The sequence below is a fragment of the Chenopodium album genome, chromosome 5 (genome assembly GCF_948465745.1).
Source record: "Chenopodium album chromosome 5, dcCheAlbu1.1, whole genome shotgun sequence".
Classification (NCBI taxonomy): domain Eukaryota; kingdom Viridiplantae; phylum Streptophyta; class Magnoliopsida; order Caryophyllales; family Amaranthaceae; genus Chenopodium; species Chenopodium album.
Genome location: NC_137838.1, coordinates 77,859,459 through 77,885,647, shown reverse-complemented (window position 1 = coordinate 77,885,647; position 26,189 = coordinate 77,859,459). Strand labels below are relative to the sequence as shown.

General features: G+C 36.2%; 4 protein-coding genes across 18 annotated transcripts; 2 read left to right on the top strand and 2 right to left on the bottom strand.

Annotated features, from left to right (window-relative positions):
* Positions 1 to 1,165: 1,165 nt before the first annotated feature.
* LOC145632395 (15-cis-zeta-carotene isomerase, chloroplastic-like) lies at positions 1,166 to 9,828 on the top strand. 13 transcript variants are annotated; one of them, XR_014112565.1, is made up of 6 exons: positions 1,166 to 1,631; positions 2,578 to 2,724; positions 2,884 to 3,093; positions 3,678 to 4,277; positions 5,536 to 5,641; positions 9,367 to 9,828. XR_014112565.1 is itself a non-coding variant. In XM_081684761.1 (4 exons), exons 1-4 carry the CDS (start codon positions 1,221 to 1,223, stop codon positions 4,011 to 4,013), a joined length of 1,104 nt encoding a protein of 367 aa, XP_081540887.1. In that variant the 5' UTR covers positions 1,166 to 1,220; the 3' UTR covers positions 4,014 to 4,501. The 13 variants fall into 13 exon arrangements, 1 of the variants encoding a protein (XP_081540887.1); XR_014112566.1 differs by having other exon boundaries at positions 5,561 to 5,641; positions 9,367 to 9,827; XR_014112562.1 differs by having other exon boundaries at positions 5,561 to 5,641; positions 9,353 to 9,827.
* LOC145632396 (amino acid transporter AVT1H-like) lies at positions 5,648 to 8,530 on the bottom strand. Its single transcript, XM_081684763.1, has 3 exons — positions 8,181 to 8,530; positions 6,856 to 7,457; positions 5,648 to 6,359 (listed from the first exon to the last, which is right to left on the bottom strand). The coding sequence occupies exons 1-3, from the start codon at positions 8,458 to 8,460 to the stop codon at positions 5,817 to 5,819; spliced, it is 1,425 nt and encodes a 474-aa protein (XP_081540889.1). The 5' UTR covers positions 8,461 to 8,530; the 3' UTR covers positions 5,648 to 5,816.
* Positions 9,829 to 10,188: 360 nt separating the features above from the next.
* LOC145632394 (disease resistance protein At4g27190-like) lies at positions 10,189 to 17,963 on the bottom strand. Of its 3 annotated transcripts, none has more exons than XM_081684758.1 (5): positions 17,742 to 17,963; positions 17,529 to 17,606; positions 16,489 to 16,572; positions 15,131 to 15,264; positions 10,189 to 13,633 (listed from the first exon to the last, which is right to left on the bottom strand). In XM_081684758.1, exons 1-5 carry the CDS (start codon positions 17,780 to 17,782, stop codon positions 10,500 to 10,502), a joined length of 3,471 nt encoding a protein of 1,156 aa, XP_081540884.1. In that variant the 5' UTR covers positions 17,783 to 17,963; the 3' UTR covers positions 10,189 to 10,499. The 3 variants fall into 3 exon arrangements, with proteins under 3 accessions (XP_081540884.1, XP_081540885.1, XP_081540886.1); XM_081684759.1 differs by having other exon boundaries at positions 10,189 to 13,624; XM_081684760.1 differs by having other exon boundaries at positions 10,189 to 13,621.
* A 1,411-nt stretch (positions 17,964 to 19,374) lies between these two features.
* Positions 19,375 to 24,641, top strand: LOC145631184 (disease resistance protein At4g27190-like). Its single transcript, XM_081683274.1, has 3 exons — positions 19,375 to 19,502; positions 20,502 to 24,037; positions 24,111 to 24,641. Exon 2 carries the CDS (start codon positions 20,517 to 20,519, stop codon positions 23,442 to 23,444), a length of 2,928 nt encoding a protein of 975 aa, XP_081539400.1. The 5' UTR covers positions 19,375 to 19,502; positions 20,502 to 20,516; the 3' UTR covers positions 23,445 to 24,037; positions 24,111 to 24,641.
* Positions 24,642 to 26,189: the final 1,548 nt, after the last annotated feature.

The window sequence follows — 26,189 nt, the reverse complement described above, 5'->3', positions numbered from 1 at the left end:
TTCCAAAAATTTAATTAATTTAAACATGTTTCCGACTACACGTAATAATCATAATGACTTATTGATATTTCCTCATCATTTATCTTCCAATGCAATTTTCTATGAATAACTCATGCATTGCATGAGCCAAAAGGCTAGTTATCATAAATAATAGAATCATTTTGTCTCAATTTTATTTTATTTTTGGACGGGAAAAAGAATAATATTATTAATGAATAGTCATATGACATCCACATGGCTATATGTGTCACAGTCTGTGATATCAGATTCTGCACATGGTCGTGTGGTGATAGATGCGGCTCGTCGCAGACATGCAAAGTATCAAGCTAAGTGTGAAACAATTGGGTGGTATGGTTTATTTTCCTTTCTTCTTTTCTTCATTGAGAGAATTAGAGGTAGTTAACGTTGCTTTGCTTAAGCGGGTATAGAAGTTCTCTCAGGATCACAATATCAGGGCTAGAACATCGGCCCACATATTTGTTATGATTGGTTTTGCTATAGCTAAATGAGTGACAGCCCAAATTATTTCACGGCTGTTTTTTTTTATTATTTTTTTTATTAAAGACTTCACGACTACCCATTAATTTTATGTAAAACCTTTTGAGTTTTTATAATAATAATAATAATAAGGAAAAATACACTTTAATAATCTCAACTATAGCGCGATTTACTTTTAATAATCCAGACTATGTGTTAGTTTGCCTCTAATAGTTCCATCCAGTCAACACCAAGTCAACGACCTGTTATAACAAGTTACCGTTTGGTCCAATATTAAAAAAAAAAAAAAAAAGGATAACCCCTCCCCCCTTGCTAGGGGCAACCCCACTACCCCCGTCGGCGAATAGAGGACCTACCCGGTGCCGACGATACCCTCCTAAGACAGAGCCCGACCACTAGACCCCTTCCCCTCCCCTAAATCACCTTCCCTAATCCCAACAACACCACCAACGAACGAACAACAACACCAACACTAAACCACACCAATTACCACCAATTGTGTAGCCTAATAACAAAATTGTATATTAAAAGTTTATCAAAGGTTGGGTGTTCTGATACGATTATTTTCAATCTAGTTTAGACTTAATAATTTCAGTTTAGTTCAGCTCCTAATTTCCTTCTCTTTGTAATCAAAACAAGCCTGAAAGTATCAATAGTTCATTACTTTAATTATCCTTTTCCTACAAAACAAACTCACAAACCTCTCTGCTCTTCCTCCATCAATGGCGTCCTCCCTTTTACTATCACTCCCTTTTCTCTCTCCTCATCCTCGAAACCCTAAACCCCCAATTCCCATTTCCAAACCCTTAATTTCTCTCTCCTCTCCCTCAATTCCCCGCAAATTCAGTATCCCAATCCACGTCACCCCAAATCCTCTGCAATTCCGACATCGGAGTCGAAGATTACTTGTCGGGAATTCCATCGGAGAATCCGATGAAGATTCCGATGATATTCTTGTCGGAGAAGATGCCGCTGTTTTCGAGCTGAGCAACCAGAAGCTAACTTCTTGGGTTTACTTCACTGTGATTTTGGGTGTTGTGTTGTTCGCCCTTAATTATCTTTGGATTGATAATTCTACTGGATTTGGCAAGTATCTCATTGATGCTCTTGAGAGTGTCTTCCAAAGCCCTGAGGTGAAAATTTCTTGTCTTTCAACTTATATTAATATCATATCAAGTATTATATATGTCGAATTATTCATTTTAATGTATGATTATGTGATATACTGATATTCATCTTAATGTATAGTTTATTTTAATTATGTAATTGATGAAATTTGATTAATATTGTTGATACTATGTTAGCTTAAAAACCAATTAGGAAATATAGGGGAGTTATGCTGAAATGAGGTGAAGTTTTGACAAAATCAATCACGTTATACTGATAAGAGTGTGGTACTGAATGTGTATTTCGCTCTTTGTTACTCGGACTCTTCAGTTTCAGTATTGGAAACGAATCCGGTGCTCTCAATGAATATGTATCAATGATTGTTATTTGTAACAAGTCCGCCAATGTTCGAAGAGTTGGAGTGAAGTTGATGTTGCCTAGGTAATAAAAATTAGGGGAAGTATACGAAGCGTAAGATGTAGGAGCATACCTGCAGAACGAACCTTATAGATTTGGGGATTTAAACTGATATTGGTAAAGAGGGGTCCTAGGTAAGCAGTAATGTAGCTCGGCGGTAATATGAAGTTAATATCATAGTGATCGTAAGTCTTTGAGGTATATATTGTGAAAGTTTATTTTCCTGAGAAGGCTGGAGGCAGCATGCCTTTTCGTGTTAATGAGTGTCGTACTTGTGTACCTTGCATCCTAGCTCAATTATAAGTTTATCAAAATTTCAGAACTCTATGACTAATGTAAATGTAGCATGAACTGCTCCACATAGGGAAATCTTCAACAACAGGGAAATGTGTTTTCAGTATGATGTATTTAGGGTGTTTGGTCCTGTGATTATACTTGTATATATTTAGTATTTGTTTTATTTGTTTGATATATGTTTATGTTCATGGCACCTTCAAGTCTTCAACCCTTCATTTTGAGCATCAAAAGGCCTAATCTTTCAATAATCTTGTACAGGTTGTGCTGCTGAGCCTAATAGTCATATTTGCTTCTGTTCATAGTGGATTGGCTAGTTTTAGGAATGTGGGTGAGAAAATTATAGGGGAACGTGCCTTCCGTGTCCTATTTGCTGGAGTATCGCTTCCATTAGCTGTTAGCACTGTGGTGAGATTTGCCTTTCTATCTTTCTAAAGTGATTTTATTTTCAATTTTATTTTGTCTTTTGCATGTTTCTGTTTTGATGACTCATTTGTGGCGGAAAAAGCTATAGTAATTCTCGCCATCTTAATCTATAATGACATCTTAATTGAATCTCTTTATTAGGTTTATTTCATAAACCACAGATATGACGGGATACAATTATGGCAGCTCCAAAGTGTTCCTGGAGTACATCAGCTTGTGTGGTTATCTTCTTTCATCTCCTTCCTTTTTCTCTATCCTTCAACCTTCAATTTGTTGGAAGTAGCAGCAGTTGACAAGCCCAAATTGCACCTTTGGGAAACAGGAATCATGAGAATTACTCGCCATCCACAGGTGAATATCATCTTTCTCTGATGCTGATGAAGATTATTGTTATTGTTTTTGAAATAACTGTTTGTAATAATGTACTGAATGAAGATGGACTTTCTAAACACTTCTCTCTTTAGAGATGCTACTTTCTAGAATTTAGAGCTTCCTAATGGGATAAAATATCAGGCTATGGTCTATTATTTTTACTGCATGTCTGTTTTTATCATCATGCCATTAAGATGGTGCTCAGGAAAATTGACAAGAGTTCCCGAAATTTTGGAACCATATCATCTCTATTTCATTGTATACATGTCAAAATAAATATATTTATTACCAAACTTTGTTTTCAACCTGGTCATATATGAAGGGGTGCATGCCATGGCAGGAGAAGGTACATCAATAGGTGCCATCCCTCTGTGGATGCTTTAAAAACTCCTCTTTATATGTTTACTACCCTCTTCTCGTATAAATCTAAATTTAAACCAATCATGCAAGTCTTAAACTTTCTCTTTTCATTTACTAATATCCACATCTTGTGCCCCTTTTCATCTGAATATATCGGTTGCTTATGAGCTTGAAAGGGACTGACTAGTCTGTTTTATATGTAGATGGTTGGACAGGCAATCTGGTGTCTGGCTCACACTGTTTGGATTGGGAACTCTGTGGCAGTTGCTGCCTCCATTGGCTTGATTGGACATCATTTATTTGGCGTTTGGAATGGGGATAGAAGGTTATCTTTACGTTACGGGGATGCTTTTGAGATTGTGAAGAAACGAACAAGTGTAATTCCATTTGCTGCTATAATTGATGGACGTCAAAGGCTGCCAAAAGATTACTACAAAGAATTTATTCGGTTGCCATATATAGCAGTGACTGTTGTCACCCTGGGTGCTTATTTTGCTCACCCACTTATGCAGTCAGCCAGTTTTCGACTTCACTGGTAGGAATTACTGGGTAATTTTCAATGAACAGGTGAGTAGGTGGCAATACTTGGTGTGATCATTGACCAGACAAGCATGTTAAGAGAGAGAGAGACACCATCTTTCTTGGGCTCAAACAGAGTATTGCAGGATGTTTCTTTGGGTAAATTGCTAGCTTGCACTAAAGAGAAATGTCGAAGACTTGTCTGAGGAGAACTGGATATGATATTTCACAATTTTTGAAAGGATGATGCAGCAACTGTTTGCCTTCCATTGCAGCTTAAGGTGGTGCGTCCCTGATTCCCTTTAATTTTCAATTGCCACAGAGAAAAATTGTGCATCGTTAACATTGTATTTAATTGGATCTTGATTTGTAATTTCTAGATAAAATAGTTGCAATTTTCACTAAAAAAGAAAGTTGTGATTTTAGTATATGATCCTAGTTTGTATAATTAATAGCCGAGGAAAGAAATTAAAAAAAAAAAAAAAAATCATTAATTTTGGTGTTTGAAGTCTCTTCTTCTATGTGTTTCGAAAAATTGACATGTGGTCTAATATTTTCTATCTAGTAGCTGTTTCTTCTTATACTGGGAACTGGAGAACAAATGCAATTAGCTTGTTGATGGTTATCTGGGAAAGTTGGGACAGCGTGGTTGCAGAGTTTATCACTCTACTGTTGAATATTTATCACCCTGCCGTCTTTGTGTATCTGTGAGACCAGATCAGCTAGCCATGTTGCCCATATATACACAGTGCAGGGCTAGGTTGCAGAGTTTTTTCTTTCTTTCTTGATGTTTTCTGCCATATTTGTTCCGATCAGGTTGATTGGTTAAACCACAGTATACAATTATTTTGAGCAAGGCATTTTAACGTCAGTTAAGGGCTACTCAAGATTAATTCACAAAAAAATAAATTAAAGGTTACATTGCAATGTACTAGCTACTCTCAAATATTGTAACAGCAATGTAATAGTAATAAAAATAGAGTCTTGTTTAGAGGAAAGCTTGGAACTTGATTTAATTGAATGTTAACGGCTACAAAAGGCACTACTCTACTACTACTGAAATTCTACTCACTACAATACTTCTCTCAACATGCCTCTACTGTTTCATTACTATCACTATATATACCAAGCTCCTAATCCAACCCTAGCATTAAAAAACTTTGTCCTGTTCTGCCACCAAGGAGGCCTTCACTGCAGCAGTCCTTTCACCACATTCTATAGTGGAGTATTAATTTGTTTTGTCCTGTTCTGGAGTACCCTGCTGATCTTGTGCCTTGATTTTGCGCCTTCTCTCATATACCCTTATGGGCTGTTGTGTAGGCTCGACCCAATCCATGACATACATAAGGGCCAATAAGTTCTATTTTAGAGACCTGTAAAGAAAAAAAAAAGGTTCTATTTTAGGGAAAATTTTTCATATATGGCTTTCCTGTGAATTTAACACTACAATTTAATTGTTGCTTATTTTGTGGTAGAAGCTTGATAAGATACCTGCCTGATAAATGTATTCTATCATTGTTATGATAAAATTGAAAATTTCAGTGAATTGCATCTCTATGTTCAGCAGTCACAAGGCTCTCCTAGCAGTAAGCGGCTCTATTATTCCACTTTATATTCAGAAGTCACAAGGCCTCCTAGCTGTAAGACTGTAAGTATCTCTTCTATTTCAACAAGTATTACTATTAAACATAGGTATTCTGTAATCTGTATAGAATGTAGTAAATGATACAAGTGTTACAACTATCTTCAACACCCTCTGTTCTTGTCATCTGAGATGTTTAGAGGCATGTATGAGATTCCCAAAATAGAATATGAGAGCATCCTCAACTTGAAGGAGTAGCTGTTGTGATTTTTTTGATGAGTGACTTTGAAGATGACATAGTTCCAGTTAAACTAATAACGAACCCAATCATGATGATAATCACATTGAAGAGCAAGTGAGGTTTGGAAATTTCAGCTAGATAAATTTTGGAATAGAAGATGCATGGTATTATGATAGATATACTGACACTGATAAGAGAGCCAGTTAGATTGAGAACATATTGGAAGTATGGCACAGAAAGAGCGAGGGCTAGTATAGCTATAAGAAGGATTGAGCCTATACTACCCCTTATAATTTTCCTTGTCCTTGAACTTGTGAAAGAAGGAAGATTGTGCTCAAGTTGGATTGCAAGTGGGGCAAACTTCAGTGCATATTTGGTCATAGGTGTTAACACTGTTGCCCACAAGGCAATTTTTGTGGCAATGCTATCTTGTGGCATGCTGAGGGTGATTTGAGAGTTTATGTTGGGGCCAAACATTTTTGCTCCCATGAAAGCCAAGGATGTGTAAAGCGCCGTGATTGTAGTGAAGCTCAATACAGTAACCTGAAAAAGAACCAGAGTGCAGGAAAGATCAGTTTGCCAAAAAGAATAAAAAATAGCTACCTTTCAACTTTCTTCTTTTATTCAATTATTAAAATTACTTGTTACACAGAGAGTGCTGGGAGAGGGGGGGGGGGGGGGTGGGGAGGAGACCAAACACAGGCCAGCCTATCTTAGACTCCCACACAGGATAGATTGTGCACAACAATTATGAATGGACCTCTTGGCGTCCTTGACTTTTATGCTGACACTTAGCCCTTGTTCACTTCTTCTAATGTTTACTTAATTACATGTATCAATAAACTGATTTTTTCAAAAATATTATATTTCAAAGATGAAAAGAACATGGCCTAAGGAGGTAAACCCAACCGAAAATATGCAAACCTCTGTATGCTCATGTTGGCACTGAGGTAGAAGCTATTGGGTAGGTATAATAGTTAATTTCTGGTCATACTGCAGCCATCTTATTGTACTTTCAATGAAAATGACTGGAAGTTACCTTTGGATACTTGGAGGGATCTTTCATGGATGTGTATATGTTGGGAAAAACAGTATGTCCTGCATAACTATAGGCATAAAGTCCAGTTACATGAGGAATTTTGTTTAGGTGCAGCACTGGTATGTTATGGTTTGCATTCACCACCCCAAACATTGCTGTACCTGTCACTGTCAGAAAAATGAGCATTGACATGATAATTCCACCTGCTGATAGAAAAGCTATAGAAGTAAAGTCTCTGAGCCATAGGCTAGGAAGTGCCACCAAAATTGCTGCTGTCGTTAGTAGCGTTGATTTTTCGATCAAGGTTACCTTGATAGGAATTCCTTTAATGACCATGTTTAAGTTATCATGAAGTGAAATTGTGTAGGATACAAGGCCCATGAAAATATCCGTGTAGATAAGTATTGTAGCTATGATTTTTCTTTTTGTCCCGAATGCTTGCCATCCAATGTCAGTATAGCTTCTTAACTCGGGATTTTTGTGGAGGCATTTACCAAGTAGGCAAGCACTATAGGCACATATCATTCCGAGTCCTACAAGTAAGAATGCAGAAACCCACCCTCCGTTTTCCAGGCCGTATGATGTAGATAACTGCCCTAGACCTGCAAAAATGTTGATACAAGGGAAATAAGTCATTCTTGAATGAGTAACTGTTTGTGCTTTGATAATTTGTAGTTTAATTTACAGAAGTTACATTAGAAATTTTCAGGATTGATAATCTTTTCTGTTGTTTGGCTGACAAACACGTTCTGGAAAGTTTGAATTTCAGGGAGAAATCGCTTACCAATATACCAAGTTCCTCTTAGGTGATTGGAACTCCCCTCAGGAAGTAAGGTAGTTCTGCACAACCTTAAGTGCAACCAAACAATTTTGACTATTTCATGGAAAATCAAACTTTCTATGTTTAGGCTTTGTTTGGTAAAGAGCTTGTTGGAGAGCTTTGAGCTTATTGAGGCCTATTAGAGATTTGACCATTCTGATTAAGTTTATTTGGGGGTTTGGTAAACAACTTTGAAAGAGGGTTTTTTGAAATAGCTCAATATTAAGCTTTTTGGCTGTTGAATACATGGAAATAACTATTAATTAACCAACTAAGAGCTATTTACCAAACACTTTTTGAGAGTTAGCTAATTAGAACCAGCTAATACAACTAGTTAGTCAAAACAGCTGATACAACTAGTTAGTCAAACCAATACAACCAAGTATATTAATCAGCTACCAGCTAATTACCAAACAGGGAGTCAAACAACTACTTAGATTACGCAATTAATGCCCAATTAAAAAATTGGAAAAAGGAGGTGGCTAATGATTTTACAGCTTTTTACCTATAACCATCCCAGTCATATTGATGACAGAGTGAGTGAAAGAGCTACTGGGCTTGGCTGGTTGCTTTATGTCTATACATTCTTTATTTTCTGTTTTGGACTTCCTCTCTATGTGCTCACATTCGCTCAATTTATTATTTTCCTCAAAACACAACCCACAACTCTCATATTCTATGCTAAATGTATCATTAGGCCCCATCTTGTTTACTTGACTTCTTTGTAGCTTACTATATGACAGATCTGACTCAGGTTCTATGCTTAATGTATCATCAGACCCCATCTTGTTTACTACTTGACTCTTTTAGCTTATTGTTCAACTCAGGGGAAGCTTGTTTCTGTGCAGGTTTCTGGCTCTTGCCTGAAGTGATAATATGTGATAAATGGGACTTATATGACCTAGGAATTTTAGTTTTGTGAGATTATAAGAGGAAAGAGGTAGAGGCCTATATATAGCTGAACAGGTTTGTATTTCAGGAACACGTGGTCCAGAAATAAATTTAAGTTTCTGAGTGTGCTGTGTGCCTTGGATAAGGTGAGAACGAAAACGACGGTTGTCTGGATTGTGTTCTTTTCCTCGTTTGTAAATATTACACCATGAATATGAATAATAAGATCTATGATGTACAAGACAGCTGGTTTTGGGTCCAATGAGTCCCCCAGACTTATAATTGAGAATCTGAAAAATAAGTGGTGTGAACAGATGTACAATGCGTTTGACCCCTACTAGCTGATTATACTGGAAAATAAGTGGTGAGAACAGTTGCACCAAAGTTTCTGATACAGCAATACTGTGGTTAACTAACCTTGTTTGAAGCACTTGAAGTTACGTTACAAAGTTTGATTGTTATGATGAAGCGGACCTCAATTGCTCTAAAATTCGGTTAATATGTTTTCTTTCTGATGCATTGTTTGGTTAATTAAGTCAATGTTAGTTATTCATTGGTGCAGGATGACAGTGATGTTGTCTGATCTGATAATGACTTGATTGGTATGAGAATACTACCACGTTGGGAAGTTGTCAAAATGGAATAATGGATCTGCATTCAGCAAATTAGAGTCTGGCCAACTTGGTTAATAAAATTGTGTACAAGGGAGGAATACAAATGAGGGAAAAAAACTTTTTTGCACGAGTTCGCCCTTTCAGTTTATGCATAACATAACACAATATACAGGTTTTTTTTTTCAGGTTTCCTGGCTGATTGATTTTCTTTGAAGAATCCGGTCAGAAACTGGCGCTAAATGAATCACGTCACGGCTCCTATTCTGTCCGCGCACATCATTGTACCGACTTGATCCTGAAAATTAGTTGCTGATAGAGAATGTATGGTCTTAAACTCTAGCTAGTTTGTGTTAAGATAAGGTTATCACATGGTTTCCTGATTGAGAAATGCTCTAAATGAATATCTTTCAGAAAGTGTGCTGTGTAATAATCTTAATATAGAGCAATATGAAAATATCTGAATTCTGGAACAAGCTAATTGAGTATGACTGGTAAGTGCCTAAGTGGTATGTGAACTTGGGAAGTACCTTGTTTTAGTCTATTTGTGTTGAATGGGATTCAAAATTTTCCATATGTAGCATTTCCGAGGTACTGGTTAATAGGACAGTAGCTCTTTTTTTTTTTTTTTTTTTTTTTAACAAATTGGCTTATGCTAAAACATTTCCAATGTGTAATGTATTGTAATTAATCTTGCCACATCAATTTTTTAAGCTACGTTGTATAATCCTATTTCTAGCTACAAAATATTCCAATGGATTCTTACAGGGCCTAAAACATATTTTACGGTAAGAATCCATCACCAATGGATTCTTTTTTTTGAAACCACTTGAGGATCCCTCCGTCTTCCAAATAATACAATCTATCGCATTGCCTAGGCCACACAATTCATCATTTATTTTAAATGACATGGAAAGGTGGAAACATAATGAAAATTATATTAGGGCAGAAAGGTAAAGTATAAAATTTCACTCCTAAAGTTGGGATTTGCTTATTTTAAAGTACTGTACATACTACAAGCAGCACAAGCTCTATCACCTTTGAAACAACGGATCATAATTAGCATGTCGTATAATCAGTTTCAATTCGTACAACCTGAACTCCAGGATAACTAAGTACTCCGTACTTATATGTTCTTATACTCTCAGTACTAATACAATAGGTAAACAAAATTGATTTAAAAGTATATAGCTTAGACAAAATACATAGAACTATATTTGATCTACTGTAAGTGTGATTAATCTATTCATCACCAAATTAGACTCCAATTATAATCTACAAAAATGTGTCTACTTTGAACTCGAAACTGTACCAGTCCATGGCTACATCGAACCACATATATCAGACTGGATTTCCTTAAAACGACCCTGAAGTTTAGCTGGCAATGCAGGATCCCGCCATTCCAAACCATCCCACCAGCTAGTCTCAGCTTTGATCTCCTTTATGGTGGCCTCAACAGAAGATTTTAGATCAAGATTCTTCATTCTAGGACAATTGTAGATACTGATATACTCTAAGCAGGGTATACCACCACCATTCCAAATGCTTACCAGTTTGGGAAGATAATGAAGTTTCAGTACCTTTAACCTAAGCTCTGCAGAAACAGGAGGGTCAACCTCCATTTGGTCTTTTCCAACATCTTCAATGGAATTGACATCGGTAACAGTAAGCTCACAAAAATCACTGTCACCAATATTGTCATCTACAGAACTCTGATCCTGGTTGCTAATGACTTTTTTCAAAGACTGACAGTCCTCAACAATCAGCTCCTCCAAGTTGGACAGAACAGCCACCATGGAACGACACAGAATAAATTCCAGTTTTGGGCAAGAATGCACTGATAGTCGCCTAAGCCTTGAGAGACTTCCAGCTCGAATGGGACCCGCCCAAATCCAGGTCAGGTTCCAGGAATAGTGGATGCTCAAGAGCTCTAAAAACGGAAAGAAATTGCCTGTCCGTTTTGTGCTGCTTATTATTGCTTTTAGTTTTGGGCAATCCCTCACAACACAGATCTTTAGATCATTGATAGTAGCCCGTCCGAATTGTGTCAAGGACTGAGCAGTGAGGTGATGATCTACATAAAATGCTGTAGCTTGAGAAAGCACTTTACCAACTGCATCAGGCATACCTTCACCATTAACAAACCTCAAGCACCGATCATGCTGACAATACTCATGTTCAAGGTCATCAGAAACATGAGAGACAACACGCTTGACATCATGGCCCACAACAAACTTGAAATGGGTCAAAGTTTGGTGTAACCAAGCTGGACTCGCATCAATGAAATACTCAAGATTTTTTAGTTCAGGAAAGTGGAAAGACAGGGAGCATAATTTTAAGTTGCTCACTTCAGTTGTTACATCTGATGCAACCTTAGTCCATCGTGGATCTCCAGGATATACATTAATGCTGAGCTCCTTTAGCTGAACAAGGCTGGAAATTATTCCCTTTGAGATCAACTGTGGTGGCAGCATGGCACATTCATCCTCATCCATGGATCCATAAAAGCAGACTTGCAAGTGAACTAAACAAAGCAACTCACATATTTGATCAGGCAGCTGGCATATTTCTGTACCATGAACATCAAGAACCAAGAGGTGTTTCAGAGCCCCAATTGTAGGTGGGAGAAAAAACAAACGTTGACAGTTCCGGAGAATCAATACCTGTAAGCATTCAAGTTTTGTGAGGGACTGTGGTAAAGATTTTATTCTGGTTTTGGACAGGTTTAGAATTTGGAGAGAAGACATGTTCTCGAAGAAAGATGAAGGTATGACTCTTAAACAGCTATTTCTTTGGAGGAATAATGCTAATAATTTTGAGCAGGCTGGCCTTTTTGGTAGACTTGAAAGTGTATTATCCATCAAAAAGACCATTTTTGCTTCTTCCCATTCTTCCTCTGATGGTGGTTCACTGAGATCATCACCTGCTTTCAATATGGAAAGGTGACCTTCTGGTTGCTCAAATGTGGGATTGCTTATGTGAGACAAAAGAGTTTTCTGTGACAGTATAGACCTAAAATAACGAATCAAAAACATTTGTAACCCTTTTGCATCGGAGAGAATTACTAATGCCAAATCACGTAAAATACCATGCATCTCAACCATCAAACCATCATCAGTGCACTGCAATAAAGAGACGTCAATGAGATATTTAATAATATCATGTCCTCTTCTATGTGCATCTGACATACTCCCAGAAACAATGCCTTCATCCACCAAGTACCCTACAAGAGAAGAAATACTAACTGCTTTTCTTTCTGTGAATAAAGCATGATAGAGAAAGGAACTTCTAATATCATGTTCTTTGAGCCTATCATATCCAATTTTAAGTACCTGAAGGCAATTAGTCAATAATATATTCTTTACTGTACTCTTCCATGCATATATACTGCTATCCATTCTCAAGGCACTTCCAGCAACTTTTATTGCCAAAGGCAAACCAGAACACTCGTCAACAATTGCACGACCATAAGGCTCAATATCTTCAGAATCCATGACATTACCCACATGAAAACGGAACAATTGTAGTGATTCTTTCCTAGATAAAACCTGAGCTTCAATGGTTCTATCCACTTCCATTGCTTCACAGATATGGATTGATCTGGTTGTCAATATTATCATATAGTCATTATCTAGATTGCCGATAGGAATTCCCACCATTGGCAGATCAATGTACTCCCATACATCATCTAGAAACAAAATGAACTTCCTTGCTAAAAGAATCTGCAGAAGGATCATAGCTACTTCATCATCAGACTTTATATTTGGCACATTCAAAGATAGCTGCTGAATTAATGAATTCTGTATCTTTCTTCGGGAAGAGCATCTTGGTATAGTTACCCAAAGAACCAAGTCAAATGATCTCTTTACATCATACCGTGAAAGAAAGGCTTTCATCAATGTGGTTTTCCCTATACCACCAGCTCCATATATTCCAATCTTCTTCACTTCTACATCCTGAAAAGCAGATAATAATCTCTGCAGACTGCGATCAGTTGATCTACTATACTTCGCTGTTGGCCAAGAATTGAAGCCCAAATTTACAACATTTCTCAAGCGACAATGAGTCAAACTGGTTTCGATTTCTCCCTCTTTCGTTGTTTTGTCATTTGCACTAAACGTCGAGTCGACATTGTGAATCGTTGGTATGATGGATTCATCTAGTCTTATTTGACTAGTAACATCAGCATTATGAATCGTTGATATGATGGATTCATCTAGTCTTATTTGACTAGTTACATCAGCATTATGATTTTGAGAACATTTTGCATAGGTTTCCCTCTCGCTGTCAGGAGTATTGGTGCCTTTTGAACCAAAAAATGGAATTCCTGTGATAGTAAATGACTCTGTTCCTGTCAATACAGTTGGAGCTTCCAGTGCCCTACAATCATCCACGCCAAAGGATATCTTGAAAGATTGCGAGTCTGAGGCCCCACTGGTGCTTCCTGCTACAAAAGCTAAAAATGAGTATATCAATATGCATAATTTAACCTGAATTTACAAAAATAACATAGCACCATAAGTCCACAATCATGATATAAAATTGATAGTTAGTATGCTAGTTTACATTATTTGTTGAACAGGAAATTAAATTTGCAAAATACTCCGTGACAGAACAACAAACTTTTAAAATCATGGATCATGTTGATTACAATAAAGTACTCCGTAGAAGAAAAGATATGCTGATTTCTCCGTGCACTTGTCATTTGGAAGGTAGAATAAGTATATTAAAGCTTAAAGGTAGCCTAGCTAGAGAAGGAATAAATTAAGTACAAGAATATGAATGAGTGCATTAGATGTCAAGAGTATTGTTAAGATGTCCAGTACTTTAGGAGTTTAGGATGGTGACATTGACAGCATCTGGAAAAGGAAAAAAAAACTTTCCCCTATCTTCATTGTCAACTGAATAACTAAAGGCTTCAAAGCAAGTGAAATCTTTTAGGCTCGCGCATTTTGAATAAAGTATGTACAACAAATCAATAAATTACTAATGGCCCGTTTGGTATCCGGTTATAAATGGTGGCAATGGGAATGAATTTTAGGTGTAAACTAGGTACGAATTTTACATTGTAATCCCCATAAAAATGCAATTTCATCCTTAAGCATGTGTCTTCTTTATATTTTTTCATTACCATCCATTACCACTAGAGAGGAGGTATTAGGTGGGAATGGAAATTGATAAAGAGAAATGGACAATTTGGGGTGAGCTAGCATTGCCATGGGATTGAACCACGATTTTCCTTACAAATTCACATACAAGCTCATTCCCATTACTATCATTTATAGCCACCTAGCAAGTGGGCCGTAAAAGCTTCACAGACGAACAAAAGGTGCTGTCACGCTGTCACACACATCAAAACTTAGTTCAACTACAGAATTTTGTTCAAAAACAATCACACACATTGACACTTAATTCAAGAACAATCTTAGTTATGTGTTTGTTTGGACCATAATAACTTGTAGAGTGACAACATTGCAAACATGAGCAAAAGAATTCTTTATGTCATAGAAGACGGTTTTAAACACCAAATGTGCACATCCTCATCCTTAATTAGCGTAAACTTCCTTATGTATGCTTAATGAGTGGGGAGAAAAACTTCTTGATACCTGTCTTTTCTCCACCCAGTGCCCATTCTTTGTCCCTTTCCATCCAAGGCTCAAGGTATACATATATAAACCATAGAGCATAAAACATGATTTAGTTCTGTTTTAATCTGACAGTTTCTAGATGTCATTGGTTGATCAGACAAGATAATGGGCAATTCCAATGAAGAGTCAGGCATTAAGATGGGACCTAGTTGCTGGAAATTAGTTGTTGAGAATTGAAAGAAGTTGAGGTACAAAATCTGAAACAGAGATTGTTATAGAATTTTTTTTTTGAAATACTTTAAACAGATCAAACAAAGTGACCACTGATGTGAATTTACAAAGTAAACATAAAAGTGAAATCTTACGTATAATCCTCGCTCCATTAGAGCAAGTATGAAGACCCTTATAGGAGATTTGGTAAGCATCGCCTTCATCAATCCTCTGCACCTTTTTCACAGCTGCACAACCTTCTTCCTTATATGTACATCTGAAATAGCTCCTGTTGAATAAATTATACCATTAATCATATGCAAACTTGTGCAAGTTGGTACTATAGAACAACACACAGCCAACGTATTCATTGATGCCAACACAAATGACTAGGGGTAACAGCAGACAAACGAAGCATGATCAGAACAAAATTTAGGGCATGCTTGAATTGGAGGTAACAACAGACAAATTATGGTAGAAAAAGGTGGATGGGGGTGGTGCCATGGGAATATGGGATGATCTAATGGTGGTGCAAAGAGGAGGGGAGTATAGGGAAATTACCCTCATTTTGGTGTAAAGTTGAGGGAGAAGTAGGAAGTTCTTGTCTTCATTTCGGATGGAATAACTTGATAAGTACCCATCATCCACATAGGGTAACTTTCACCCTCAAAGTGCAGGTAATTATAACACCATTTCTCCCTCTTTTTCACATCACCGGCTTCTCATCCCTTTTACCATCACCTTTTCTTGCCTTCATGCTCCTTCACTTTTTTATTTTCCTCTTATTACCCCCTTCCCCTCTTCCCGTGAATGAGTAAGACTTAAGAAAAGGTTTTCTTCATTTTACCATCACATTTCTTATTACCCCTAACTACTAGAAATTGTTTACTTATTACAATCTAACAAGTATTATATATTGAGGAAAATCTAACAAGAGCCAACATGATGACATTTGGTTTACTTATTACAATCAAAATTCAGTCCAGGAACAGAAAGAGAAGAAGTTTTCCATACTTTCTCTATTCTTAAAGGTTGTAGGGGAAAAACTTTGGAATTTAGGAGATTCATGTGTTTGGAAAGAGAATAAACGAAATGAAATAGTTAGTCCACGATAAAAGGAGAGATAAAGAGAAATAAATGGCCAAAAATATGATAATGTCGAAGCAGATGGCCAAAAATATGGTAATGTCAAAGCGAATAGTATTTAAAACATAATGAAATGAAATTTTTGCAACAATTGAGGGAGAAAGCAATGCATATTATAGCACAATAGTACACATGGAGTTATGATAACTATTATATGGGAGTAATCAATGTCATTACATGATACGTAACAAAATTGAACCTTTTGATCACTTAATAAAACCAATAGGATAAATTTACTAATACATGAGAGATGTGCAATCAAATAGCAAAAGGTATTACACGAAACTTTAGGAAGTATAAAGAAGACAGTACATCTTATCAAAAATCACTTCTTTTTTTTATATACAAGTTTAACCAGGATTCATACCGTGGATACTTTGATCCTAATATCTCTTTTTGCCCGTATTTTCTCCAAGAATATCCATCATCTGTAAGTTCTTGAACAACAACCCTAAGAGCCAAAAGATGTCAAAGTTTAAACACATATTTTCTGCAAGGTATAACTCAACACATTATTTTTTATTTGTAACCCTTTTTTCTCCTCCGACTTTCTCACGAAAAACAAAATAATAAACATAATTAAATTATGGCAAATTTTTTTCGGTACATAGTTTTTTGTGAGCTTGCTCGAAAAGTGTCACCTTCTTAACAGATAAAATAGCCAATATAGCATATAGAAGATATTACATATTCCATAATTCCAAGTCAACTTTTTTTTTTTTTTTTTTTTAAATGAAGGTCATATTGATTTAAGTTTTTCTCAACTACAAGAAAATAATCGCAATTATGAATGTATTTTTACAGGGGATATATTCCAAGGGAAAATAAACACTATGTTATGTACGAAAGTTAACATGTTACTCTACAGGGATACTGAAATGGAAATCTATGAGTAATCGACTTATCTACGATTAAGTTGAACCTTTATATAAGTCAATAGCATGGATAGATCCCGAACAGATTTAATTATGATTCAACCCTATTAAGATTGGATACATTATAGTAAGAATTGAATGTGTCTAAATTCATAACAAAAATTGACTCTTTATTGACACATGAACCCTAATGAAAACAAAAAATTGCTCTCATGATAATTTATTTACGAAAAGTCTTTGTATTGCATGATTAAATTCGACCAACTTAAAATTCATAGTTCATAACAAATAGCAGTACTCACTCCAAACCTTCCCAACATACAGTTGTTTCCATCTACGATAAACACTAAACACTTGGCAATATTAAAACCCGTTTGTTCGCAAATACAGGTTAATTGTAACTTACATAACAAACAACGAAACAAGTCAACCAACAACAACAACAACAACAACTAACAAGAAAATTAACAAAAAATAATAAATTGAAAATGGTAGCAAAAAATAATCAATTGAAAATGGAATAGAATCTTACTCAGTTGATTGTATATTGCTTCTCTTACGTTTAATTGGGAAATGTGAGTCTTGCTTCCATACTTGCTCATACGATTTCCTGCATAAACAAAACCAAAAATCAAATAAATGCTTAAGTATATAATCAGTAATTAACAACAAAATTACAAAAAATATTGTAGATTAATTATTGAAAAAGCACATTTAGAAATACAAATTGGTTGTAAATTAGAACCTAATTCCAGAAACATCTTTCTCCTTGCTACTGATCTTCATCTACTCCATAAAAAGTTAAGGATCTAAAAAAGGAAAGCTTCGAAAGGTTAGAGAACGGGCCAGAAGCGGGCTGCAATGAGCCCGGTTGTGAAGATGATGTGGGCCCGTTGGGGAAGTAGGTGGTCAAGGAGAAGGTGTGAAGTGGTAATGGCCAAAAGAGGGAAGAAATTAAAATAGAGAGCAAAACATAAGTTGACTTAATATCGTTAAGACGTTAGATTCACTCCTTTACATAAATATGACTACTTGCTAGTTGCTACTCCCTCCATTTTTAAAAAACATTTTTAGGGTAGTACACTAGTACATGGTTTTGCTTGATAGCTCGGCACACGGTTTTCGGGAGCTACTCCCCTCTCTTTAATCATGATTGACACGCTTTGACTTTTATTATAAACTGTAATTATCACAATATATGAAGTACTTAATTAGTATATATTTCTTTCATTTTACATGTTTAGAAAACCAAAGAAGTATCACGAAGTAGGAAAGATTATAAAATTGGATAATTTGATAACATAGATCATAGTAGCAATAAAGATGGTCAAAGTGATGATAAAAGTCAAAGCGTGTCAATTATAATGCAACAAATTCTATAACCTTCGTTCTTCATTCTTGTTTATAGTTTCTAATTGTTTAACCATGAAAGTTGGATTGAAATGACTATTCGAGACTCGTCAAATTTGAATCCCCTCCAAAAAATTGCAAAACCTTCCTCATACTTATAAAGATGGTGTCTCGCGTGTCTTAGGCTTAGTTACTCCTGACTCACTGCACGAATGTGCCTTCTTGTTGTATATCGTATCAAAATTTTAAAAGTGTTACTACAGTATAAGCCACGTTTCTACAAAGTTGAAATTACTACAAAGTATATTTTAGTGTGCTTTTCCAAAAGAAACATGTCTAGGCCTAACACGTACAAAAGTATGTCTTACCATACCGAACTTGTGTGATACAATGTCCTAATTTTTCAGTGCTAGGTCATGACAAGCGTGAGCCAATCTGACCCATGATCGTCTTGCTTTAAAATATTGCAAATTTTTCTTTGTATTTTTTCGAAGACGCTATATAGCGTCCCCTTAGTCTCCAAAAAGTCCTTGTTACATTATCGGCCAACACATACAAATACTAAATGAATTAATTATATAAATGACATTAAACTAGAAAAATGATTTTTCTTTTAAAAGTAAAACTAAAGGAAATCAATTAATTATTTAGCCGCGAATTTTTTTTCACCGTGTTTCTATGTGGCTAATTTACATACACTAAAACACTTATTGGGTAACCCTAATCGAGTAACTTACCCTAACCTACCGAGTAACCTTAATCGAGCTCTGACTGATCGAGTAACCTTTGACCAAATAACTCCTTACCGAGTAACCACTAACCAAGTAATTCCGGTCATACCGTGTGACTAGCCACTAAGTTGCATATAAAATTTTGTGTTTTTTTCTTAATTATTATTTTTTTTTAATTTTTTAAAAAACAAATAATTTAGGCAAATATTTAACTCAAAACATAAAATTACATTTTTTTTTTAATTCCTTTTTTTAAATACAGTATAGTTCTAATTTTTGAGCCAAGTTCGAGTCAAGGAATAATTTTTAACCATGGCGGTCGATGGAAGGCGACTAAAATCTTGCTGTTGAGCTTGTCAGTTGACTTCTTCGAGGAGAGAGAGAGAGAGAGCTTCTGGATCTCAATTTTTTGCTTCACTTTACTGGTATTCTTGCTTCTCCCATTTTTTTTTTCCTGATTAAATTTCAATTTCTTAATTATCTGGAATTAGTTCTTGTATTATACTGAAAAAATAGTACTTTTGCTCATATTTTTGATGCATAAAAAGCATAAGAAGTAATAATGTGCTCATTGTAAACGGGATTTAATCCGAGGTCTTAGATAATGTCCAAGACTTCACCAAATGAGCTAGTTAGTTTGGATTTTTCAATATAGTATTGCCATGAAAGTTTTGATATTCTTGCAGTTGTATATTAATTTGAGTTATTGTGTAGATATTATTTTGTTATTTGGAATTAATTGGTTTAAAATTAAGGTTTGTGTAATCTTTCAATGTTTAGTTGTTAAATTTAAGGAGAAGTTTGATTCATAGAGCTCAAATGCTAGCTTGATGGACTCATATTGCAATGATGCTTTTCTTGTTATGATTGGTTTATGCAACCTAGTGCACGATTGACTCGTGTTATTATCTTGATTTCGATAGCTTGAGGGATGAAATTTGATCTTTGTGTCTGTTTTTTCCTGTGTTTGGTAATGATTATTATAGAAATGGAGATCTTATGGAAATGTTGGTTCTTGATATAATTTCTTGGGTGTTTCTTTTCCCCCTTTTAGCCTAAAGGATTACTCTTGAATTCTGTTTGGTCACAAAACGCTATTTTTATAATTGACTCACTAGATGTCATAAGTTCATAACTTCCTGCGTAGTAGCTCAATACGAAAATCTAGTGGGAGCTCAATGGTAGAGCTTCGACCTCCCTAGTCCCTACTAGGAGGTTGGACTTTGGAGGTTCAATCCTCACCACCTCTAAACTCATGGTTGGGTGATATGTTGGTTTAATTGTGGGTACTTTCCGGATCCCTTTCTTTGCCTCAGCCTGTTAGGGGCTGGTGTCAGGTGTCCTCTAGGGACAAGAAAATACAGTAGCTTAATAAAGCTCTCTTGTGAATAATATGTCACTCATGCACCTCTTAATTGTTACAGTGGCACTGGCACAAGATGGATGAAGCAGTTTCAGATAGATATCGCTCTTTCAAGGAGAAATATGACCTTGCTGTTAGTGTGGATGACATCTTCCAAGATCTTCAGCAACAAGCAAAAAAACTCTTTACCAAGGAGGTAGATATAAGTAAATTGATTAGTAGTCACTTAGCTACGAGGGACAAGCATGAATATGGTGCTTGGCTGGATAATGTCAAAAAAATAAAGCGGGATTTTGAGGATATAAAAGAAAGATACATGATTTCGTGCGAACATGGCCAAAGACTTGCTAATTTACCTAGTATTGTGAAGCTTTGTGAAGAGATGAAAATAGTAACTAAGGCAATTGTTGCTCTTAAAGACAGGATGAAACCTGAAATCACCTTGCCGATGAGTAACAGTCCCTCTGAAAAGAAGTCTGTGAATGAATTGGATGACATGGATACATTTCATGATGTTGTAGAAAAGTTGTTGGGTTACTTGAGTGATGACAGTATAAAGAGTATTGGGATTTGGGGTATGTCTGGAGTTGGCAAAACAACAATAATGGAAAACCTGAAATACAAGGTTGAAAAGAACGGCATGTTTGACATTGTAATATGGGTGACAGTCTCCAAAGAAGGGAGTGTTCGTAAAATACAACAGACAATTGCAGACAGATTGAAATTGAATGTTGAGAGCATCTGCAGTGATTATCATCTACCTTTAATACTACGTAATGCTCTGGAAAAAAAGAAGTATCTTGTACTTTTAGATGAAGTATTTACAGAAGTTGATTTACGTGCTGTGGGAATTCTTCGTAGTCATGAGCATGGAAAAATTGTCTTGGCTACTAGATACAGATCCTTTTGTGATTTGATGGATGTAGATGAAGATATCAAAGTGGAGAGGATGAGCAGAACAGACGCTTGGAAACTCTTCCGAAAGATTGCTGGTGAAGCAGTAGAGCATCCAACTATCAGGCCAATAGCTGAACGAGTACTGAAAGAGTGTGGAGAGCTGCCACAGCTGATTAAAGTTGTGGCAAGGATGCTCAAAAACAAATTTAGTGAAGATTTATGGCTGAAAATATTGTCAAAGTTGCAATCACCATCAGATCATCAGCTGCAGCCCATGGAAGAAATGTTGAATGTTTTCCGACTAGTGTATGATGGATTAGGTGACAATCTGAAGCGTTGCTTACTATATGGAGCATCATTCCCTGAAGACCATGAGATTTGCCAACATTATTTAATAGAGTGCTGGAAAGCCGAAGGTTTGATTGCTAAGACGCACATGTTTTCAAAGGCACGCCATGAAGGAAGAATTTTACTGGAAACTCTCATAGAGAAACACCTTTTTGACAGGTGTAAGAAGGAGTTTGTGAAAATGCCTCTCATGTTCCGAAAAATGGCACTCAAGTTAGCTGATACAGATACTAACTGGTCATTGCTGGTAAGGCCTGATGAAAAGCTAGGGTATCCTCCAGTTGAACAATGGAGATGTGCCCGAGTAATTTCTCTGATCCGCTGTAACCTACAGTGCTTACCTGAAAAGCCTGAATGCTATACACTCTCTACATTGTTCCTCCAGCAAAATCAAATGCTAACCAGTATTCCACCATCATTCTTCCACTTCATGCCTTGCCTCAAAGTTTTGGACTTGTGTGGTACAGGGATCACTTCATTGCCAAATTCTATTACCGATTTAACCAACTTAAGGGGGCTGTATCTTAATAATTGTCAACAATTGGCAGCATTACCCAAAGAAGTTGGTGAACTCAAAAATCTCGAAGTACTTGAGATATGTCAAACTGGTCTTTGTAGTTTGCCTTCTGATATTGGAGAATTGACCCAAATTCAGTGCTTGAAAGTCTCCTTTATGAGTTCTATGAATCAAGAAAATCCTGATATGGACTTGATCCCTTCTGGTATGGTAAAGAAGCTTTGCTTATTGCAGGAATTAGCAATTGATGTTGATCCTCTCGATACAAGGTGGAATCAAATAGCAATTACGATTGCTAAAGAGGTAGCAACACTGTCGATGCTGAATAATCTTTCTTTCCGCTTTCCTAGCTTGAAATGCTTGGAAGCTTTTATTGCAAACAGCAGTTCCTGGAACAGCAGCCAATTTCCTCTTACAGATGAGAAATTTAGATCCTTCCGACTAACAGTTGGTGTCCATGTGGTGAATCAACTACATCAGTTGGACATCTCAAAATGCCTGGCTAAACGGCATCTCAAATATTTTGACGGCAAAGACATTTCTCATGCAATCAAGGATGTTCTTAAACGAGTTTGTGCATTTGAGATGGTTGGTCATGAGAGTGTCAAAAATTTGTCAGATTTTGGAGTTGAAAACATGGAGTGCCTGGAAATTTGCATCATTGAAGAGTGTGATAAAATTGGAAAAATTGTGGGTGTCGATGCACCTATGGTTGTTTTGTATCCCTGGCTGAAAGAGCTTCATCTATCGAAACTTCAGCAATTTGAGACTCTCTGGGAGGGATCAGTCTTGCCAGGAAGCTTTGCAAAGTTAAATACTCTTACACTGTATGACTGTGCATATGTGAAAAGGCTGCTCTCCATTGAAATGACCAAGCATCTCCGAGACCTGCAATACTTGAGAATTGAGAGATGCTCTCAGCTTACTGAAATAATTGCAGCTGAGCATCCAGAGCTTGCCTTGTCTCTGATGGTGGACTCATCTGGCACGCTTCCTTCCCTGAAAAAGCTGGAACTCATTGGTTTACCAAGTCTTGTCAGCATCTATGGTGATAATTCATTTGAGTGGCTTTCTCTTCAAAGAATCGAAATCATTGCATGCGAAAGGTTGACTGTATTACCTTTCAGTGGTACAAATGCATTGCAATTACAATCCATTCACTGCGCTGAAGCTTGGTGGGAAGCACTGGCAATGCAGCATGAAGTGAAAGCTCGGCTACGTGAACATTGCTGTTTCATCTGATGATATCATGGAAACTTTCTGCAGCCTTCTTTCATCTATGCAAATTGAAATTTCTTTCATAAGCCCTTGTTTATCTAAACTGCTATGCTAACTTCAGCTATCACATCCTAATAATATGCTCGTTGTGCTGACTTGACGACTATGAGAACCCTCAATCATGAGTATATGTTTCTGCTTTCTGAGTGCTCACTGTGAACTGCTGTCTAATGCCTGCTACATATGGAGAAAACCTACCTCACATCCATCTACACCTCATTTGAATCCACCAGCATTTCATATAGCTCTCTGTCGTGTTGCCGCTGCCAGCCTCACTTTGTTTCTCAGCCTCAGGGGACATCCTTTGGAAGCCATGTTCATGGCTGCTTAGTTTTTCTCCTACATGCTTTCTGTTCTATTGCTCCATCACCACCATCATCATTCACCTTCTTCCCCATTCTCCGCAGTCATATTTATCAAGCCTGTTGTCATGCTCAATATGTATGTGGCATCAGCAGACAAAGCAGAAGCACTCCATAGCAGCTCTTTGGACAAGAAGATTATAAAGTGTGAATATTTAAAGACACTTCGAAGTGAACAGAAGATTTCAGTCCAAGGTATCGTCTTCTTTTTGGTATAATTCCTTCCAGTTTCTGTAAATTTGGCACTTATATATTGCATTCCTTGCAGATATCCTTGTTTTCCCCATACATTAAGATCCTGTCACCTCGCCATATCTACTGTTAACATCAAATGAGGACCATCCAAAAGAAAACTGTTCACATCAAATGAAACACGAAGGAAAGAAAGGGCATACTGTGCTGATTCTTAACTAAAGGCATGTTTGGTCCAAGGCTGGTTAAATTAAGTGCTGTTCTTCAGGTAGCTTGCTTCTTACTATTTACTTGGTCTATTGGATTCTTTACTGATGATTCATATAAAATCTGAATGATGTTCAATTTGCTGGAAGGAAAGAAAAAAAAAAAAAAATAGAGTTTCTGGCAGACATTATTAATACTTTCCCCTCACCTTCCACGCACTCCTAAAGACCAGCAAATCATATTCTTGTAGGAAGAAATAAGATTATTGTGATTTTCCAAAGAATTATAATGGCATACTTCTATTTGTCAACGGATGCATCAGTTTGATTTAACATGTAGAGAAATTCTAGGACTCTAACTGTTAGAGTCATAAGACTCTATAAGGGGCATAATCGTCCATTCACTTTTACCTTACTTGAAAAAAATAATGTCATAACACATGTTGGTATTTCATTATACTTTAGATAGTATCACCATGATACATTGATACCAACCACCTTATTCAATGATACCAACGAACATAAAATTGTTTTGTTGGTATCGATATAATTTGTTGTTGGTATCATGTGAAATACCAACGTGTGCTGTAAGAGTCCAAGAATTCCTCTAACATGTAACATAGTTTAGTCAACTTTAATTGATAAACTAGTTTTATGTCCGGATGATTCCCAAGTTAATTGAGCTAGTTTAATAAAGTGAATTGCTACTTAAGACAATAGAATTACTCAAGGTATGGTATCAAATGACCTCCATGCCACCTTTAATTTTAACAAAGACATAATCATCCAACCACCACTAACCAACACCATCTTGACCACCAGCTTCACCATCGTTACCATGACTCTCCACTACGTTGACCACCCATTCCACGAAGGCTGACTATTAGAATTGTACTTTCCTGCCACCTGAAAAAGCTGACGATAGATGCACTTAGTGGAGACGACGAACCTTCAATAACGTCACACGAACTTTTTTGTACATAGTGTGGCGTGGTTGGTTGCATGTAATAGGCGACCACCACCATGATACGATTGCCTGTAATACGCAACCACACCATGGTGTAGTTGCATATTAAAAGCAATCGTACCATGGTAGTGGCCGCCTATTACAAGTGGTTTTTTTTAAAAAAAAAAATAAATAAAATATGACTAATTAATTAATTTTGTATATTTGCTCAAATAAAAAAATCGTCTTATGTTTTTAAAAAATTAATTTTGTGTATAATAATTCATTTAATCAACAAAATAACAAACTATGTTAAATTAATTTTGTGTGCCAATTAATAAATTTAATTTAATGAATAAATAATTTTTGAATTGACATGTAGCTATAATTTTTATTTGAATGTCATTTTTCGTATATTTATGAATATTTTTAGTTTAAAATTTGTGTATTAAATTAAAATAATATTAAATTATATTTTTTTTAAAAAAACTTTGTAATTATAAGGTTTCCATTGATGATTTTGGCCGATGGCGATGGGGTAAATTATTATCCACTTTTTCAGACTGAACAATTATTTCTGATATACAAAGATTTGTCGAAATGGCAAAAGACATTGCAATAATACTCAAGTTTCAGATTGTACATATATGTCTACGACCACAATGGATGGTTGTATTTTCGTTGTAATCGCGGTGCTAGAGATAAAGGAAAAATAGAGATATTATTGTTGCGCAACGACCAAACACAAATAAACTCAATATTGTGGGTGCAAGTTTAATTTTTTATCAAGGGATTCAAATAAAGTGTCCGATGATGATGGATGGCAGCCAAGGCAGGTTGCCTTTGGTTCCAATGAATTTGTTAAACACAATTATGAGCTAATTGTCTATGAAGAAGACAATCAACAAATGAGCAAGCTAATTAGTTCGGGTGCAAAACAACTTGTTCGTGATAGATGTAATAACTTCAAAATTAAATCGCAATATATACATGCATGGGAATA

What these genes read in the sequence shown, in the direction of transcription:
- LOC145632395 (XM_081684761.1), top strand. Translation starts at nt 1,221, where the DNA reads ATGGCGTCCTCCCTTTTACTATCACTCCCTTTTCTCTCTCCTCATCCT. An exon ending in GTGTCTTCCAAAGCCCTGAG is followed by an intron (nt 1,632 to 2,577) that starts GTGAAAATTTCT and finishes AATCTTGTACAG; the next exon opens with GTTGTGCTGCTGAGCCTAAT. An exon ending in CATTAGCTGTTAGCACTGTG is followed by an intron (nt 2,725 to 2,883) that starts GTGAGATTTGCC and finishes TCTCTTTATTAG; the next exon opens with GTTTATTTCATAAACCACAG.
- LOC145632396 (XM_081684763.1), bottom strand. Translation starts at nt 8,460, where the DNA reads ATGGGGTCTGATGATACATTAAGCATAGAACCTGAGTCAGATCTGTCA. An exon ending in TATGACTGGGATGGTTATAG is followed by an intron (nt 7,458 to 8,180) that starts GTAAAAAGCTGT and finishes ACATTTTTGCAG; the next exon opens with GTCTAGGGCAGTTATCTACA. An exon ending in ATCCCTCCAAGTATCCAAAG is followed by an intron (nt 6,360 to 6,855) that starts GTAACTTCCAGT and finishes GTTCTTTTTCAG; the next exon opens with GTTACTGTATTGAGCTTCAC.
- LOC145632394 (XM_081684758.1), bottom strand. Translation starts at nt 17,782, where the DNA reads ATGAAGATCAGTAGCAAGGAGAAAGATGTTTCTGGAATTAG. An exon ending in AGCAATATACAATCAACTGA is followed by an intron (nt 16,573 to 17,528) that starts GTAAGATTCTAT and finishes TTTGGCTCTTAG; the next exon opens with GGTTGTTGTTCAAGAACTTA. An exon ending in TTAGGATCAAAGTATCCACG is followed by an intron (nt 15,265 to 16,488) that starts GTATGAATCCTG and finishes TTTATTCAACAG; the next exon opens with GAGCTATTTCAGATGTACAT.
- LOC145631184 (XM_081683274.1), top strand. Translation starts at nt 20,517, where the DNA reads ATGGATGAAGCAGTTTCAGATAGATATCGCTCTTTCAAGGAGAAATAT.